Source organism: Hippocampus bargibanti, linkage group LG12 (assembly GCF_051943395.1).
Source record: "Hippocampus bargibanti isolate YZ-2025 linkage group LG12, ASM5194339v1, whole genome shotgun sequence".
Classification (NCBI taxonomy): Eukaryota; Metazoa; Chordata; class Actinopteri; order Syngnathiformes; family Syngnathidae; genus Hippocampus; species Hippocampus bargibanti.
In genome coordinates this window covers 6,137,689-6,155,986 of record NC_142745.1, presented here as the reverse complement: position 1 = coordinate 6,155,986, position 18,298 = coordinate 6,137,689, and the positions used below count along the sequence as shown (strand labels likewise).

At 41.8% G+C, this 18,298-nt stretch overlaps 3 protein-coding genes and 1 non-coding gene across 4 annotated transcripts in view; 3 read left to right on the top strand and 1 right to left on the bottom strand.

Moving 5' to 3' along the window:
* The window catches only part of grm2a (glutamate receptor, metabotropic 2a), a 30,900-nt gene extending 23,953 nt beyond the window's left edge, over positions 1-6,947 (top strand). Inside the window, exons 3-6 of the mRNA XM_089010495.1 lie at positions 880-1,717; positions 2,502-3,562; positions 5,903-6,080; positions 6,445-6,947. Coding sequence (XP_088866621.1) covers positions 880-1,717; positions 2,502-3,562; positions 5,903-6,080; positions 6,445-6,518 — 2,151 coding nt within the window. The 3' untranslated portion in view covers positions 6,519-6,947. The remainder of the gene's footprint in view (positions 1-879; positions 1,718-2,501; positions 3,563-5,902; positions 6,081-6,444) is intronic.
* An 851-nt stretch (positions 6,948-7,798) lies between these two features.
* On the top strand, positions 7,799-13,946 carry parp3 (poly (ADP-ribose) polymerase family, member 3). Its single transcript, XM_089010804.1, has 10 exons — positions 7,799-7,953; positions 8,204-8,396; positions 8,478-8,603; positions 8,917-9,096; positions 9,202-9,340; positions 9,944-10,167; positions 10,241-10,480; positions 11,071-11,248; positions 11,334-11,477; positions 12,696-13,946. The coding sequence occupies exons 2-10, from the start codon at positions 8,211-8,213 to the stop codon at positions 12,863-12,865; spliced, it is 1,587 nt and encodes a 528-aa protein (XP_088866930.1). The 5' UTR covers positions 7,799-7,953; positions 8,204-8,210; the 3' UTR covers positions 12,866-13,946.
* A 205-nt stretch (positions 13,947-14,151) lies between these two features.
* Positions 14,152-17,857, top strand: gpr61l (G protein-coupled receptor 61-like). The gene is made up of 2 exons (XM_089010368.1): positions 14,152-14,585; positions 15,707-17,857. The coding sequence occupies exon 2, from the start codon at positions 15,762-15,764 to the stop codon at positions 17,067-17,069; it is 1,308 nt and encodes a 435-aa protein (XP_088866494.1). The 5' UTR covers positions 14,152-14,585; positions 15,707-15,761; the 3' UTR covers positions 17,070-17,857.
* Positions 15,124-15,195, bottom strand: trnad-guc (transfer RNA aspartic acid (anticodon GUC)). Its single transcript has one exon. It is a non-coding gene; the product is annotated as a tRNA-Asp (tRNA).
* Positions 17,858-18,298: the final 441 nt, after the last annotated feature.

Sequence of the window (18,298 nt, the reverse complement as noted above, 5' to 3'; positions counted from 1 at the left end):
TTCTCCTTTTACTCTAAATATACAAAAAGTGGGAAAGCGAGAATCAAATTTGTTTATCTTACAAAGAGACGCATAGATGCAAACAGATGTGTAGTTAAAGACAAGGAAAATACCTGTCGCAGCTCCTCTTCAATCCTCACGTGTATCAGTCAAGGGTTGAGCATCCAGGTGGGAGCTGAAGTGTCAGAAAATTAGATCAAGTAGATGAAATACTACTGTTGTTACAAAATGTGAACATTCTAGCAGCTAGCCAAACGCAGAATTGGCACTCTCCCTTCATTTGAAGTCCAATTTTCACTATATTTACATTTCATTGTTTGAATTAAGGTGTGAATTAAGGGAACCTGTTAATACCATACACAAAAAAACAACAACTGAGTCAAAAACTAATATGTTTGATAGTGAGGTAGACACGCTAGCAGCTAGCCAAACGCAGAATTGGGACTCTCCCTTCATTTGAAGTCCAATTTTCACTATATTTACATTTCATTGTTTGAATTAAGGTGTGAATTAAGGGAACCTGTTAACACCATACACAAAAAACAACAACTGAGTCAAAAACTAATATGTTTGATAGTGAGGTAGACACGCTAGCAGCTAGCCAAACGCAGAATTGGCACTCTCCCTTCATTTGAAGTCCAATTTTCACTATATTTACATTTCATTGTTTGAATTAAGGTGTGAATTGAGGGAACCTGTTAACACCATACACAAAAAACAACAACTGAGTCAAAAACTAATATGTTTGATAGTGAGGTAGACACGCTAGCAGCTAGCCAAACGCAGAATTGGCATTCTCCCTTCATTTGAAGTCCAATTTTCACTATATTTACGTTTCATTGTTTGAATTAAGGTGTGTTTTGTTTTGTTTTTTTCTAGGTGGCCAACTTGCTACGCCTCTTTCAGATCCCTCAGATCAGTTATGCCTCTACCAGTGCCAAACTCAGTGACAAGACTCGGTATGACTACTTTGCCCGCACCGTACCCCCCGATTTCTTCCAGGCCAAGGCAATGGCAGAAATCCTCCGTTACTTCAACTGGACGTATGTATCGACAGTGGCGTCGGAAGGTGACTACGGCGAGACAGGCATTGACGCCTTTCAGCAGGAGGCTCGAGCCCGCCACATCTGCATCGCCACTTCGGCCAAGGTGAGCCGTTCCATGAGCCGCTGGAGCTATGAGAACGTCATCCGCTCCCTGCAGCAGAAGTCCAACGCCAAAGTGGTCATCCTGTTTACTCGCAGCGAAGATGCCCGTGAACTTCTAGTGGCGGCCAACCGCATGAACGTCTCTTTCACTTGGGTGGCCAGTGACGGTTGGGGAGCGCAGGAGAGTGTGGTGCGGGGCAGTGAAGCCGTGGCGGATGGAGCCTTCACCATCGAGCTGGCCTCCTATCCCATCCCCCGTTTTAATGACTATTTCACGGCTCTCCATCCGTACAACAACAGCAGGAATCCTTGGTTCAGGGAGTTCTGGGAGAACCAATTCCAGTGCAGCCTTCACGATTTAAGTTGCGGCAAGCACTCGCTGCGTGAGGCTCCGTTTCAACCCGAATCCAAGATTATGTTTGTGGTGAATGCCGTTTACGCCATGGCTACTGCGTTACACAACATGAGGCAGGCCTTGTGTCCCAACTCCACCAAGGTCTGCGATGCCCTTAAGCCCGGAAATGGCAGGAAATTTTACAGGGACTATATTCTCAAGACCAAGGTGGACGGTGAGTAGTCTTCAATGACCAATGTCATATTTTGGTGACAAAAATATGTTCTTGTTTTTATTAATGGTGGTGTAAAAAGAAAATGCCCCGCCCCATGGAGTTTGCATGTTCTCCCCGGGCCCGCGTGGGTTTTCTCCGGGTCCTCCGGTTTCCTCCCACACTCCAAAAACATGCATGGCAGGCAGATTGACCACTTCAAATTGTCCCTAGGTGTGAGTGTGAGAGTGACTGTTGTATGTCTTTGTGTGCCCTGCGATTGGCTGGCCACCAATTCAGGGTGTCCCCCGCCAAGTGCCCGAAGACAGCTGAGATAGGCTCCAGCACCCCCCGCGACCCTAATGAGGAATAAGCGGTATGGAAAATGGATGGATGGATGATATTTGTCTGATAATCTTAAACATTAAATCAGTGTACATATGCAAACAAATAATCATTTTAAAAGGAGGAGGCAAATATTTTTTGTGGCACTATAAGTGTATTATTATTATAGGTCCATTGCAAGTCCGCGCTGTCGTTTTATTACAATAATCTACCCACAAACACACACACACACACACACACACACACCTCTTAATAATGATCCATATTGTAGTTTTAAAATCACACCACCAGTTGCTAAAAAAATAATTGCCGGTCTACAGTGGGCTGCACCATAGATTGTTTAACACTGAAGCGACAGCAAAGAAGGAGTTATGGAAATCTCGTCATCGTTGTCAAGTGCTCTCTACAATGTCTACAGTTTACCGCTTTGCATTTTGACATTCTTTCCGCTCATTTCCAACAGCACCATTTCGTCCACCAGATACAGACAATGTTGTCTGCTTTGACGCTTTTGGCGACAGCTTTGGCCGCTACAACATTTTTCACTACCACAAGGCAGGTGGACGCTACAGCTATCGCAAAGTCGGGTACTGGGCTCAGAGTCTGATCCTGAACACAAGCCTCATCCCTTGGGCCGGCGGTGCGCCCACTTCCCAGTGTAGCGACCCATGCAGGAAGAACGAGGTGAAGAGTATGCAGCCCGGAGACGTGTGCTGCTGGATCTGCATCCCGTGCCAGTCTTACCAATACTTGCAGGATGAGTTCACATGTGCCGACTGCAGCTTTGGACAGTGGCCTCTGGCCAATCTGACCGGTTGTTACGACTTACCTGAGGAGTACATCCGCTGGGAAGATGCCTGGGCCATCGGTCCTGTCAGCATTTCCTGTCTGGGCATGATGTGCACTCTATTTGTCACCGGACTCTTCCTCAAACACAACGAGACCCCCGTGGTGAAAGCCAGCGGGCGTGAGCTTTCCTACATTCTCTTGCTAGGAGTGCTGATGTGCTATGTAATGACTTTCATCTACATCGCCAAACCTTCCACGGCGGTTTGCACACTGCGCCGCCTCGGCTTAGGGACCTCCTTTGCCGTGTGCTACTCAGCCCTCCTGACCAAGACCAATCGCATTGCTCGGATCTTCAACGGGGTCAAGGGCGGTGCTCAGAGGCCTCGTTTTATCAGTCCGACCTCACAGGTTGCCATCTGTGGGGGTCTGATCTCCTGCCAGCTGCTCGTGGTGGTGGTCTGGCTACTCATCGAAGCTCCCGGGGTGAGAAAGGAAGTGAACCCGGAGAAGAGAGACGTTGTCACCCTCAAGTGTAACAGCAAAGACTCCAGCATGCTCATGTCTCTCACCTACAACTGCATCCTCATCATCCTCTGCACAGTGTACGCCTTCAAGACCCGCAAGTGCCCCGAAAATTTCAATGAAGCCAAGTTCATCGGCTTCACCATGTACACAACTTGCATCATCTGGCTGGCTTTTCAGCCGATTTTCTACGTCACTGCCAGTGACTACAGGGTGAGTGACCATTACGTTTGTCACGCCGTTCATGAGGAAACTATTTTGTAATGTATCAGGAAAAAAAATACAGCTCAACGCAGTAGCGGGCCGTGAATTTCATCGTTAGGCCTTCAATAGTGCTACCTCTGATTCATTCCAGACTGAAAAACCGACTTTTCTGAATGATATCCATTTTTTCTTGAAAAGTCCGTCTTGAAAACGGCTTTAACAGTAAATCAGATATTTTTAGGCCAGCATAGAAGGCTTTGCAGGCCTTCACAGTCCGCTATTGGCTCAACGAAAATAATGTTTCTTTTTTTTCACCAACAAACTGACCTATAATGTGAGTAACACAATTGTTCTTATTATTTTTTGGGGAGAAGGTGCTTGAGGGACCAACAATAAATAATGGAAATCCTGTGGTTGCATAAGTGTCCACACCTCCCTTAAACTAATACCGTGGCTAAATTCAGACAAAATCAATCACATTTAAACTCATACTAAATAATATTTCACGCACACCTGCTACCATTTCAATCCATAAAATGAAGTTCTAGTAGGCTTTCTCGCACATTTTTTATTACGTCCTAAAGAAAAATCATTGTGTAAGAACTGGACATCCCTCAAAACTGTTGAAAGGATCATAAGAAAATTCATCAGGGATGCTACCATGAGGCAGATGGTTGACATTGAAGGAGCTGTCAAAAATTCTGGCAAGCCCACAGACAGCCGTGATAGGCCCCAGCATACCCTGCAACCCTTGTGAGGATAAGCGGATCAGAAAATGGATGGACGCATGGCCGAGTGGCACCCTTTGGAATGTCAGCATTCCCCCTTCCAAACTTTGCATGAATCACTCATTTTAACAAAGCATCATATCAATCTAAACAATAGACTATCATAGAAATGAGTGACCAAAATTGTCAGGATATTTGCCCCTGGGACTCGAACACATTCCAGCATTAGATAGACAGCGTGGAGGTGGAGACAATGGACTCCCTTGACACAATTTCCTCTACAGAAACGAAGAGGAGACAGGCAGGACAACGAGGGCAGAAAGGGAACTGGATGTCCCAATATGTCCCTGCACATAGCTGAGTGGAATGGAGTGTGAAAGACAAGAATGCAGAGTCCCAGCTGTGCCCTCTGTCCTGGGATTATTCGAGATGCTCAGATGAAGACTCTCTAGCGTCCCCGTTGGCAATGTGGGGAATCTGCAGCCAAAACGGTCTCATCAGACACACAAAGAACTCCCCTTTGACCGATAAATAAATTAAGCATCGGGTCAGTTGTATTCAAACATTACTCGTGTTTCTCCAAGTTTAATACCACTTCTCACGTTGTTGTCACACTGCGATGCAAATCCCCTCCAACGAGGGGAAAAAAATTGGAGTGTGGTCTGTCATGAAACGTAAATTAAATGCAATCCACTGAGCCGTGAATAGCTCATATGATTATCATATGAAATATTGAAGCTGTTCTTCTCGCCCTGAAGGAGAAAGGTCTCCCCTCGTATGCCAGGCCTTGCCATCTCATCTTGGCAGCAAACACAACTGATTAAACACCCACAGTCACAGACAGCGCCTCCATGAACGCACTGAAGGCTGATGGGAAGGACAGAAGCACAACCTCGGACAGATTACAGAACCTTGTGCGCAGACTCAACAAGTGTAATTTTTTTAGTGCTGCAAAAACAGGGAATAAAAATCCCACATCATCCTCGATTCTTGTTTCAACAAGCTAAAATATCACAAAAATATATAAAGACGTTAACACAATCAAGACGTGCTGATGACATTTGAGGATGTAGCACGTGGCAGATTTACTTTGGGCTCCAGTTTGAGAAAGCCAAACCGCCTACACACTCGTCGATGAAATTCAAAATTCATACCAGCGCTACAGACGGGCTTGCTGGTTCAGCTCAAAAAAGCGTTTTAATAACCACACAGGACTGAAAAAAATGCAATGAAAAAAAGAGCATACACTCTCTGAAGACATGATTTATACTGAGCATACTAGTGCTGCTTTTTTTTAAATCAAATCAGCCATTCAAAGGTGTGGAACGGGTGTCAATGTCCTCTGCATGTTGTTATTTATCCTGCAGTATAGGAGACATCTCTAAAAGAACGTTAATGCCAATCCGGATTCTTTATGCACTCCATTTCCTTTGCTACACTTGTTAATGATTAAAATCACTCAACGTTTTTCAGTGAAAAGTCATTCCAATGCTGTCCAGTTTGTATACTGGATTCAGGGCATCAAAATGACTGACCACAGATTACTCGTAATATATTTTCATGTGTTTTATGATACCGTAGTGTTTGTCGGATCTTCATATATTTGCCCGTGTGTTTCCAGGTGCAGACCACTACTATGTGCATCTCGGTCAGTCTGAGCGGGTCGGTGGTCCTGGGCTGCCTGTTTGCTCCGAAAGTTCACATCATTCTATTCCAGCCACAGAAGAATGTCAGCACTCTTCGGGTGGCCACCACCCGCTTCAGCGTCACCACTGGCCCAGGCTCCAGTTTCTCTCAAGGTACTTGGCATAGTTGAGAACAGATCGCCATGTGTCTATATATATATATATATATATATATATATATATATATATATATATATATATATATATATATATATATATATATATATATTATATATATATATATATATATATATATATATATATATATATATATATTTTTCGTTCTTTCTTTCTTTCTTTTTCTTTCTTTTTCTTTTTCTTTCTTGCTATCTATCTATCTATCTTTCTTTCTATTTTTTATTTTTTATTTTTTATTTTTTATTTTTTATTTTTTATTTTTTATTTTTTATTTTTTATTTTTTTGTTTGTGTTCTTCGTTTTATTTATTTGTGTATTTATTGATTTGCTTGTTTTGTAGCATCAGCGTCCAACGTTGTTACAACGGTGTGTAACGGGCGAGAGGTGGTGGACTCCACAACGTCTTCCTTGTGAAGATGAGCCGAATAACTCTGCCAAGCGTCGTAAACACAATTATATAACCACTAGTCCTCAAACAGGTGTCTGAGATATTAAAGGGGACCATTGTCCTGACTTTGTTGTCCTCAAAGTGCTGTGAGTGCAATGTCCCAATTATTTTCTTCTGTTTTTCAATTCAAATAGATGACAGTGTGAAATCATGCCAATAAAGGTTACATAGAGTCTTGCCCTCGTTTTTACTGCAACAATGATAGTGAATCTGTTAAATGTATTATATACGAGATGTTTTTCATGTAGATTTTGGTGAACAGTGTGTGCTTTCTTGTAATTTATGTAAATAAAATGTGTTTTTTATTAATACAGTACCAGAATGCACTTGTATTTTATCTCGATCCACCGTGCACAATGTTTGTTTTCTTTGGAGAATTGTTTTTTTTTACACTTGATCAATCCAGTTTAGAGTTTATGTTAATGCAGGAAAAGGGTTGAGAAATCATTTCAAATTATGATTGTTTCATACTTATATACCACAAAAAAACTGGTATTTGCAAAAGGGTGTGTGGAGTTTTAATTTATCCCCTGTAAATGTTTGACTAAAATTACTATAATAACACAGTCACAAAGGCACTTCAACATTTCTGGCTGACAAGATGGTTACCTGTTATACATCTTCTACCAAAGCATTCAAATCAAATGAAAATTTTGCTAAATTTCAGCAGTGACTATAAATCAATCACCAGAAGATGCCACCTTCATTCCAGAACTATTTAAATCACAATCCCAATCCTGTACCGAAGTACAGCGAAATGGCTCAATACTGTGTAAAATAACACCCGGCAGTAGTTATTTAACACTGCCATCTTGTGTTGAATTTGTTTTGATATGATAAATATGTTAAGAGCCTTAACTCAAATATGGGCGTTATTGACACAAATATGAATTCCAAACAAAAATTATGTAATTTTTTGGCAAATAAAAAGCAGTAAAATATTGTTTCCATATTTGTATACACGGTGTTCACACGGTGGGAAGACGATTCTTCTGAATTATTATTTTTTATTTTTTATATTTATTATTATTGGTTGGTTTCTTCATGTTGCCGTATTCCCGTTAGTAACAACATCATGGACTAAGAAAGCCTGAAAGTCACGAGTTTAAACGTGGGATGAATATGCTACTGACTGGGATTATATTATTATTAATCGCAAATCCAATTTCGAGTTGAATGTGCTTTAACAATTTTAATGGCAGAGAACACTCCCTAGTTGCTCACTAGGTGGCGCTTTAGGCCGACATGTTAGCTTGGTTGGTGTCCTCGTGTGCCCGATTACCGTCAATGACAACAGCATGAAGGAAGAACGCCTGAAAGTCCAGCTCCGCCTCTTCCTGACACACCAACACAAGGAAAACTTCCCGAAATTCACAAGACCTTCAAGGCTCCGAAGTGACGGTGAGTTGCTTATTTGTTTATTATGTGTTGCGTCATCATCGCTAACAACACGCATTTATTCATCCACATGTGACAAAAGGTGCGTTCGGAACATTTTCATGACGACGCAGATTCATTTTGAAGAAATTCCACACATCTATCACACAACACCACAGCGGCGTTTTAACAACACCCCAACACACGCTGTGGTTGAACATGTCCGGACATCGCAGCTTCATTAGCAACAAATCGGATATGTTTCCTCAAACAGTATCATCATGGCACCAAAGAGACGGGCCGCTTCTGCTACTAAAGCGGGCGGTAAGAAGATCAAGGCAGAACCCGAGCAACCGAAGCCCAAAGATGCATTCACCTCGGCCAAAGAGGCTCTTCTGGCTTCAGGGCCACAAACCAAAGGAAAGAAGAAGGTTGACGAACATTGTTGTCTGTCAAGCAATGGAGAGGTAGCCACTCATGTTCAAGCCCAGTCAGTAGTTAAGATGCAGTCACAACAAAGTAATAAATACTCAATTGTTTTCTTCCAGGTGCACAAAGACTATGACTGCATGCTCAATCAGACGAATATTGGACACAACAACAATAAGTTTTATGTTATCCAAGTCATTAAAGTTGCCAATAAGTACTATACGTGGAACAGATGGGGAAGAGTGGTAAGTTAGGTGAATACATGTATGGACAAGCTTGATCAAGGATAACCCCGGCCCGGTCTTCCAGAGCCCCAATTCAGTCTGTTTTAGTTGTATCTCCCTTCTAAAACACTGCCTCTTGTAAAGCTTGTTGATTTACTGATCATTTGAATCACCTAAAACAAACTGGATAGAGGATCTCGGGGGATGGGACTTAGGCCTCCCTGCATTATAGACATAATGCAGAGCAATGATGGAAAATAATTGAATAGCTTTTTTTAAATGCCATAATTTTCTGTATTTACTGATAACTGATTCCCTTTTCATCCAATTTCAGGGTGAGGTGGGTCAATCAAAACTGAATACGTTTTCAGATGATAATAGTGCTGTGAAGGACTTTGAAAAAAAGTTCAAGGACAAGACCAAGAACAACTGGAGTGATCGCAAAAAATTTGTGTCTTGCTCTGGGAAGTACACTTTAATTGAGGTGGATGGAGAACAGGACGCGGAGGTTAAGGTATTGTTTTTTTTTTCATTTAAAGATGCAAAGTGGGCAGACTGATGTCACAGAATCATGAGGCTTTGATGTTGTGTCTCCCCCAATTCCCCCGTCATTTATTAGGTGGACAGCGTTGATGGAACGGCGGTCAAGGTCACAAAAAATGTCCTACCTTGCACACTTGATAACGCTACCCAGGGGCTCATCCAGCTCATTTTTTGCAATGACATGTTCAAGGAGGCAATGGAATGCATGAACTTAGGTGGGTGTGACTCAGTGCCTTTTCAGCATGAACTGGTTCAGGCACTCAAGTAATTTCTCAAAGTCGACACAGGATTGAGCCACTCAGTGGAACATTTCTATGACTGACCTTACAAACAGAAAAGTCGGATTTTTGCCTCCCACTCTCTTCCTTTATCAGAAAAAAAGAGTTAATTCCCAAGTTATATGGGTCTGGAGTTATCTGAGCTTGAAATGGGGGTGGCTGTACAAAATACTATAGAAATACATATTGATTTATATAGCACTTTAACAACAGCTGAAGCTATTACAAAGTGCTAACATGGACTAAAGGCCTATGCTGCCCCCTCGCGGAAGAGAAAAATAGTGCCAGAGGTCTGACGAGTGCTTTATCAGCACCCCCGCAAGAAAAACCAAAAGCTGGACAAATTTGAGAATGTCGCTCCATGTCATACTTTTCAATTGCCGAATACATTTGGGAATGGCGGCGTGTCAGTTAATCTCAATTGAATTGAAACAAGGAATGTTTGTCATTTGCAATTTTTAGAACGTCACAACGTTTTAGAACAGTGTAATGCAAACATAAAGTCATTTCAACGTGTGGACTTTGCGTTTTTTGAGACAGACATCAAAAAGATGCCTTTGGGTAAACTCAGCAAGTTGCAAATTGCAAAGGGCTTCGAAGTGCTGGAAGAAATTGAAGCAGCCTTGACTCAAAAGAACAGGAGACCATGTCTTGAAGAACTCTCCTCCAAGTTTTTTACAACAATCCCGCATAACTTTGGCCGCACTAGACCACCAACCATTGACAGCAACGACATTGTAGAAAAGAAGAAAGAGATGCTGATGGTAATTTTTCTTTCTTTATTATATGGCTTGTTTTCAGATGATTCCCCCACTGAATTGTCGAATGCCCCTGTAGGTTCTGGCTGATATTGAGCTCGCCCAGACTCTGAAATCAGACACAGAGAAGGCACAGAAAGAATTGATAGAAACTGTTCCCGACCCGCTTGACCAGGACTACAATTCACTCAACTGCAAACTCTCTCTTTTGGGTAAAAGCACAGAAACGTTCAAGATAATAGACACGTACCTAAAGAAAACCCAAGGCTATCAGAATCCCAAAATTGTCAACGTATGGGAAGTCGACAGAGACACCGAGGTAAGGAGCTCGTCTGCTTTTTGGTCTTCATCCAAAGGAATAATAATAATACATTTCATTTATAAGCGCCTTTCAAAACTCTCAAGGTCACTTTACAGTCACAGGATAAGTTTTTCTGTTGGTGAGCAGCGACAGCCACACTCAACCCGGAAGTAACTCAAATCGATCGAAAGCAAGCTAGATAGATGTATAGCTAATACATAGCTAGCTAGATAGCCAGCCAGAGAGCTAGATAGCAAATAGCTAGCTAGCGTGAAGCCAGCTAGATAGCTGGATAGCTAGGTAAATCTTCTTCTTTTCCTTTTTGACAAAAAAAAAACAACCATGTATGTGTCACCCGCATTGCAGCAAATTACTTTCGGTGGGTTTTCAAAGCAAGCGAATAAGACGAATATACAGTAACATAAATATTTGACAACTGTGAGATTGTGAAGCTCTTTCGAGACTATTTTGTGGTGAGGGGGTTATTTGAATAAATATGACTCGCCATATGAAAATACTTTAAAAAAATACTCTGTCAAATATCCAATTGACCTAGAAAATATGTTTAAAAAACTGACACTAAGAGTTAATCACTGCGCAAATCGCAGGGGGCTCGATTTCAAGAAAATGACGCCCTGGAGAACCGCCGTTTGCTGTGGCATGGCACTAACATCGCCGTCGTGGCTGCTATCCTGAAGAGCGGCCTGAGGATTATGCCCCATTCGGGGGGCCGTGTCGGTCGCGGTATCTATTTTGCATCGGAGAACAACAAGTCTGCATGTTACGGTAAGTTCAAATAATTCGGGACTTGTCACACGTGTGAAATGGTGATGACCAAAAAAATAAAGTTGGCTTTCATTCTCCTTTTTAGTGAGAACGTCCAAAAATACCGGCATAATGTTTTTGAGTGAAGTGGCCCTCGGCAAAGAACATACCATCACCATAGACAACTCGTCTTTGAAAAAGGCTCCTACTGGATACAATTCTGTTGTTGCGCGAGGTCGAGTGGAACCAGGTACTTCTCAAGTTTGATCACTTCTGTGTCGCCGAACGACTTGAAAATAGTTTGTAGCCAACACTCAAGTCATGAATGTCGAATAAGAATGAATGATTAATTATATTTAACTCAATCACTACCATACCCAAATTTATTCAGGAATTGAAAATATGACGTGGAGCGCCATTCATCCAATTTGTTTGGGTTTTGGTTTTTCTTGCGGAGGGGTGCCAATAAAGTACTGGTCAGACCTCTGGCAAAGTTTCATCTTTTACACGAGGGGGCAGCATTTGCCGTTTGTACAGCCTCCTCGATTTCAAGATCAGTTAACCCCAGACCCATATAACTTAGTAATATGATTATCAGAACCCTGCAGCATTGTGCTAAACTAATAACAACAAGCGTCGTAGGTAGAGTCAAAACATATCAGGAGAGCACTCATAAACTGTGGGTACCCTCAGTGGTCGTTTAACAAATGTCAGAAGGAAAGAATAGGGAAGGAAACCAAAAATTCTGAAGATACAAAAAGGAGAGGAGTAACAGTACCTTATATTGCAGGAGTTTCTGAAAAATTACAGAGTCCTTTGGCAACGCAAAATTCCTACTTATTTCAAACCGATAAACACTTGAAGGCAAAAATTAGTGCATCCAAAAGATAAGCTGCCAAATGAAAAACAAACTAATGTAGTTTATTCAATAATTTGTAGGAATGAAAATTGTCAAGAGCACTACATTGGGGAGACTCAACAAATTCTCAAAAAAGACTTTACCAACATCGCAGGGATAATACTAGTGGGCCTCAATCGTCAGTACATTTTCACCTAAAAGCTAGCAACCACTCATTTGACGACAATGAGGTTAAAATCTTAGCGAAAGAACATAGATGGTTTCAAAGGGGAGTAAAAGAAGCTATTTTCATAAAACAGATAAATCCTTCACTCAACCGATATGGTGGTGTGAGGTTCAATTTGGATCGTTCGTACAACAGTATTCTTAGGCAACAAAGGATTAGTAATGCTGATGAGGTGATACCGGGGGGGCAATCAGGCCAGTCGTTACTGCATTGAATGTTTATGTAGTCCTAAAACTCAATATTCTGTGAGTCCTGGAATTTGAGTCAAAATGACAAAAACCCTGGCACTGGAGTAGACACTTTTTTTGCACATGTCTGGCAGTGAATGAGTTCATTCAAGCTCAAAACTTAAATCATTTCTATCGAGCGATTTGTGTTTTCAGATCCCTCCAAAGACATCTTCATCACCTTGGAGGGCAAGGAAGTAGCCGTCCCACAGGGTGAGCCGATCAGGCAGTCTCAGTACTCTGAGAGCAACTTCAGCAACAGCGAATATCTCATCTACAAAGAAAGTCAGTGTCGCCTGCGCTACCTGCTCGAGCTGAATATGTAACAACCAGGTAAAGGCATTTCCTTAAAAACAAAAGGTGTGCCACGATTATGTCTGGCTTTGCTTGTTTTTTGTTTTTTTCCGCCCTCTCTGCACAATTTTCTTTGTCTGTACCTTCCGTGCTGTAAACCTACAAATAATGAAGGTGAAGGATTGCACTTTTAATACTCAGAAATGCACACACCTTTGGTGGCCAAAACATAAATATAAAGAGCGCCTTATTTTGCCTCTCTGTAAATGAATGATACGGGTGTACCTAATGTTACGGTAATCTGTAGGTAATCACTACCGACACTTTCAAAAATGAATAATGCTTATGTTTTTTAATGCATCGCTTAATGTGCATTCTGCTCTTGAAGCATTTCTGACTGGATGTCTTAGCACTATTGAAAATGTACTGAATGATTCTTAAATGCATGATAATGAACTGTTGACAGGAGGATTTGCTTGAAAGTGCCATTTTACTACTAATCATAATCCACTGTCAATATTTTTAGGCTGCTAAAAAACAATCATAATAAATGCCTATGATGTGCTTCTTTTATGCCAAGCAATATTGAAGTTGAAAATGGATTCCTTGCCTTGATACAGTGGAACCTACAAAGTTGAACGCCTGTAAAAGTGAGTAGAAATTGGAGTTCATACTGAATTTTCAAGTAAAATTAAGTTTGATCATCAAAAACATGCTAATGTATATAGCATCTAGCTGGAAGTACGGCTAATGATTTGAGAATGGCCAGAAAAGCTAAATGTTTGCTGCTCATTTTGCATTATCTGGCATCATGGGTGGTTTTACTTTTTAAGTTTTAATTTGCTAGTATGATAGTGAAAAATTGTTCCAATGTTAAATAAAATGTGATAGTGTGAAATTCCTCAATGAATGAATGAATGATGAAAATTAATGAATGAATAATTTCCCATGGGAAATACTGTTTTGGTGCTGGTTTCGGTCAACCAGTGTCACAAAATGGATCATGTTCAACTTTGGAGGTTCCTGCAGCACCATATGGTGTCCTTTGAATGACCAATTACGCTGTGATGTGATTTGCACTATATGCTACAACCAATAAATGTATATCTCCAACTTCGTACGCTTAATTTGTTTGTTTACCTCATGACTTATTAACACCTCCTGGATATTAAATGCAGTTAATGCATCATGAAAAAGGCCAAGACATTAACAATTTTATATTGGTCACGAATTTGTCTAAATTATATACAGATGTGACCACTCACCACTGTTATTAATGTGGCATATAGATCAATATGTTGTTTATTGTATTGTTTTTAAACGTATGAACATAAAAAAAATTTTAATATCGAATTTGAGTAAGGGTGGGAAGTAGGACCCAGGGAAGACTGTGTCACTGTGAGAGAAGAGGGGAGAAATTGGACACACATACACGCGCAATACAATGTGTGACAGTCGGTGTCTTACACAGCACGAGTCATGAATGGCAGCCCTCCAGGAAACTCGGCACAGGAGAGGGACGAAGCATCGTTTTTCATCTGAAAGAGAGGAATATCATCAAGCTAGTCTGAGATAAATCAGTTGTGTCAAGTCACAGAGATGCAAGCGCCAAAGTTAGTTACACAAGGAACGGTCGATTATCTTGTCCTGTCCCTTCATACCGCGTGAGCAATTCCAATATTTCACAACTCAGGTGTCTGAATAAGCTTTTCTGATATTAACTGTGCTGCAAGAACAAACGGAAAATAATGGGTGAGTACCTTTCAAAATATATTTACGATAGAAATGGCATACGAGTAACTTTATAAAGCCAAATAGTGTGTTTCAAATAGCTAGCTTAAAAATGTGGAAAATGCTACCTGTTTTTAATGATAGATCTGACTAGCACGTTGTGACAGAATATAAAGGGCAGAATTATTTATTTGTTCAATTTAGACATGCTAAGAATTGATTGCTTTGCCTTTATATGACTGACTTATAATAGCTCAGACGCAAATCGTTTTTCTCCCCAACAATCATATCAACACTCTTCTGCGACCTTTCAAATTTGCAGTAATGGGCATTAAAGTGGCTTCCTCGGAGAGGGGATGCAGTCGAAACATTTCTCAATAAAATGCATTGCAATTACGATTTAGAAATGGTGTGTGTATTATACTGCAGTGATATATCACTGCAATAGAGCCCCATAATGCAGAAATGACAGGACAGTTTACGTTTTGTTACGGATTTTGAAGGAGAAAACTTTGATGCATGTCACAATAATAGAGAAAATTGCAAAAAAAAATCCAACCTCCCCGTCGGGGAATCGAACCCCGGTCTTCCGCGTGACAGGCGGAGATACTGTCCACTATACTAACGAGGATTGAAAACCTCACTTGCAGATAAGCTTTATGGCAAACGCTTGTCCGTCCTGTTGGTTCTTTCCACCAATTCTTTTTCAGTGGTTGAATTATTGCTGAAATAGAAAAGTTTTGGTGAATGGCCCGCAACTTGTCAAAAGCACAGACTGCCACTTGCAGAATTGGAGTGCAATGATTTGACCCGACTGTGATTTCATAAAGGCTACAGACTGTACAAGTTGAGGAAATCTGAAGTTTTAAATCAAGGAACTTTAGTCTTTTCTACGTACATTATATTCTCATAGGCCCTTGAAAGTCAGTAAATACTTAACTTTTGGAAATGGATTCCCACCGAGTTAGCTGAGGCATGTTTGAATGTTCGTTCTGTATGTGTATTTATGATTGACAAGGTACCAAATCCAGTGTATGGGTTCCCTGAGTGTGAAGAGGGAGGCCAAAATATCCGTGTGGAGTTATTGTGTAGCCACAGAAGTCTGTCAATAGCGATATTAATTCTCTCTCTGTTGATATCAGGACATCTTGGTATAACGACGCCCCCAAGACGAGTGGATCAAGTCATAGAAGAGTAATGGCTGAGAAGTTTGATCCCATGATTTCCTCTGTCTCAAATCATCCAGAGACAAATCTTACGACCGCCCCATGGGAGCAACATCCAACAGTTCCTTCCGATGTGGGCGTAGTCACAAGCTCCCAGTCGCAGTTCAAAGACCTTATCGGCTTATTCTGCATGGTGACGCTGAACCTTATCGCTTTGCTGGCCAACATCGGAGTGATGGTGGCCATTGCTCGGGCGCCACACCTCAAGAAATTCGCTTTTGTGTGTCACCTCTGCGCCGTGGACCTGCTGTGCGCCGTTCTCCTCATGCCCCTGGGGATCATATCCAGTTCTCCATTTTTCGGTACCGTGGTGTTCACCGTTCTCGAGTGTCAGGTTTACCTCTTCCTCAATGTGTTTCTCATCAGTTTATCAATTCTCACCGTAACGGCCATCAGTGTTGAGCGATACTTCTACATTGTGCACCCGATGCGGTATGAAGTCAAGATGACCTTCCATGTCGCTGTGGGTATCATGATTCTCATCTGGGTCAAGTCGGTTCTTTTGGCTTTGTTCACTCTGTTCGGATGGCCGGCGTACGGCAACCAAAGTTCAATTGCTGCAGCTCACTGCTCTCTCCACGCGAGCCACAGCCGCCTCAAGGGAATATTCGCCGTGCTCTACAGTGTTCTCTGTTTCTTGGTTCCTTCAGTGATCATCTTTGCCGTTTACTGCGCCGTGTACAAGATCGCTCGTTCGGCTGCCCTGCAACAAGTTTCTACCGCCTCAACATGGGCTGCCGCCAATCCAGATAAGAGACGGACTGAGTCGATCAGCAGCCAGACTACCATAATAAACACCAACCGTTCTCGTCCGCGGAGACTTTCCCCGGAAAGGGTGTTCAGCGGGGGTAAGGCGGCCCTCACCTTGGTCTTCATCGTGGGTCAGTTCTTGATTTGCTGGCTGCCCTACTTCATCTTCCACTTGCAAATGTCTCTGACTGGCTCCATGCGCAGCCCGGGAGACTTAGAGGAGGTGGTCAACTGGCTGGCCTTCTCCTCATTCGCAGTGAACCCGTTCTTCTACGGTTTGCTCAACAGGCAGATCAGAGAGGAACTGGTCAAGTTTCGTCACTGCTGCCTAACCCAGCCTGTGGATTTTGGTGCTTCCAGCCACGAGGGCTCCCTTCAGGAGAACTTCCTTCAGTTTATCCAGAGAACCAGTAGCTCAAGCGAAACCCGCTCCAGCTGTGCCAAAACCAGTCCTAGAAACACTATGGACCATAGGGTTAAGATCCCTGGACAAATACCTGAGGATCACGCCAAGATCACATTAGATTGACACCCCAATTTATGGATGGAGCATTTTCTCTTCTTGTCTATCTTTTGTTGTTTTAATTGCAGTACTACATCCCGGGTGGTCTTTCACTTTTCTCCAGGGTACTTTGTTTGTAACAAACTATTTCATGGTTGTAATATACTTTGGTCCTTCCCCCAACCCGTGACAAAGTTATACTGCAAAACACATTTGTGAGATTACCGTATTTTCTGTTGTATAAGGTGCACCCAAAAGCCTTGATTTTCTTCAAAAGATGACCCTGCACCTTATATGTGAGGTAATATTGAGCCACAACAAGTCAACTACACAACTACTCTCGGCAGCCACCGACTCCAACCTTGACTGTAGCGCCTTATATTTGGAAAACCTTTTTCATTCATTCGTGGTGCGCCTTATAGCCAGGTGCACTTAATACTGTATATGGAAAAGGTTTGAAAATACATTTATTGGGGGTGCACCATATATGTACTCCGGTGCACCTTATACTGGAAAATACTGTGTTTATATACCATATTTTCCACACTATAAAGCTAAAATCCTTCATTTTTTTTTTCAAAAGATGACCATCTCTCTTATAATCTGGTGCGCCTTGTCGTCCGGAAAATATGGTACATTTCAACTCAAATATATTTACTGTACTGTAAAATATTTGTGGAAAAGCATTCCGCCTGTTAAATTTACATTCAAACTACCAGACAGTTATTCTTTGTGATATGACTCAATAATTGACAATAAGCCCTCCCCATGTGCATATCATTCAAGAGTTATGATAAAAGGAGCTTTGTAAAGTACTGGCTGTTTATGTTGCCTATTAATGGTGTAAATAGCAGTAGCAAAGCATGACTCCTCCATATGAATAAATTGTCTCATCGCATGGCACAAACATAAATGAGCTCTGAAGGTAAGGAACACTCAGGAATCTTAGGGACAATACTCGCCCATCATGACAATTGAGTGAGCCAATGACAAGAAGCTTTGACTTGGATGTATGCTTTTGAACTCGGTTACATCGACCTGTTGTGTGTCTGCGTGCATGACGAGATGCACCCCATATCTTCTAATTGTCTTCATCAGTGTGAAAATGGGATACATGGAGGCAGGAAAGACGGTTTATTATATAATTGTCATGTGTCCAGTGAGGGAGCGATGGTGAATATAGAGTATAATGGTTATCATTACAGGACAGCGATAATGCCTTTAGAGTGCTAACAGAGTGCTATTTTATGGCCCCC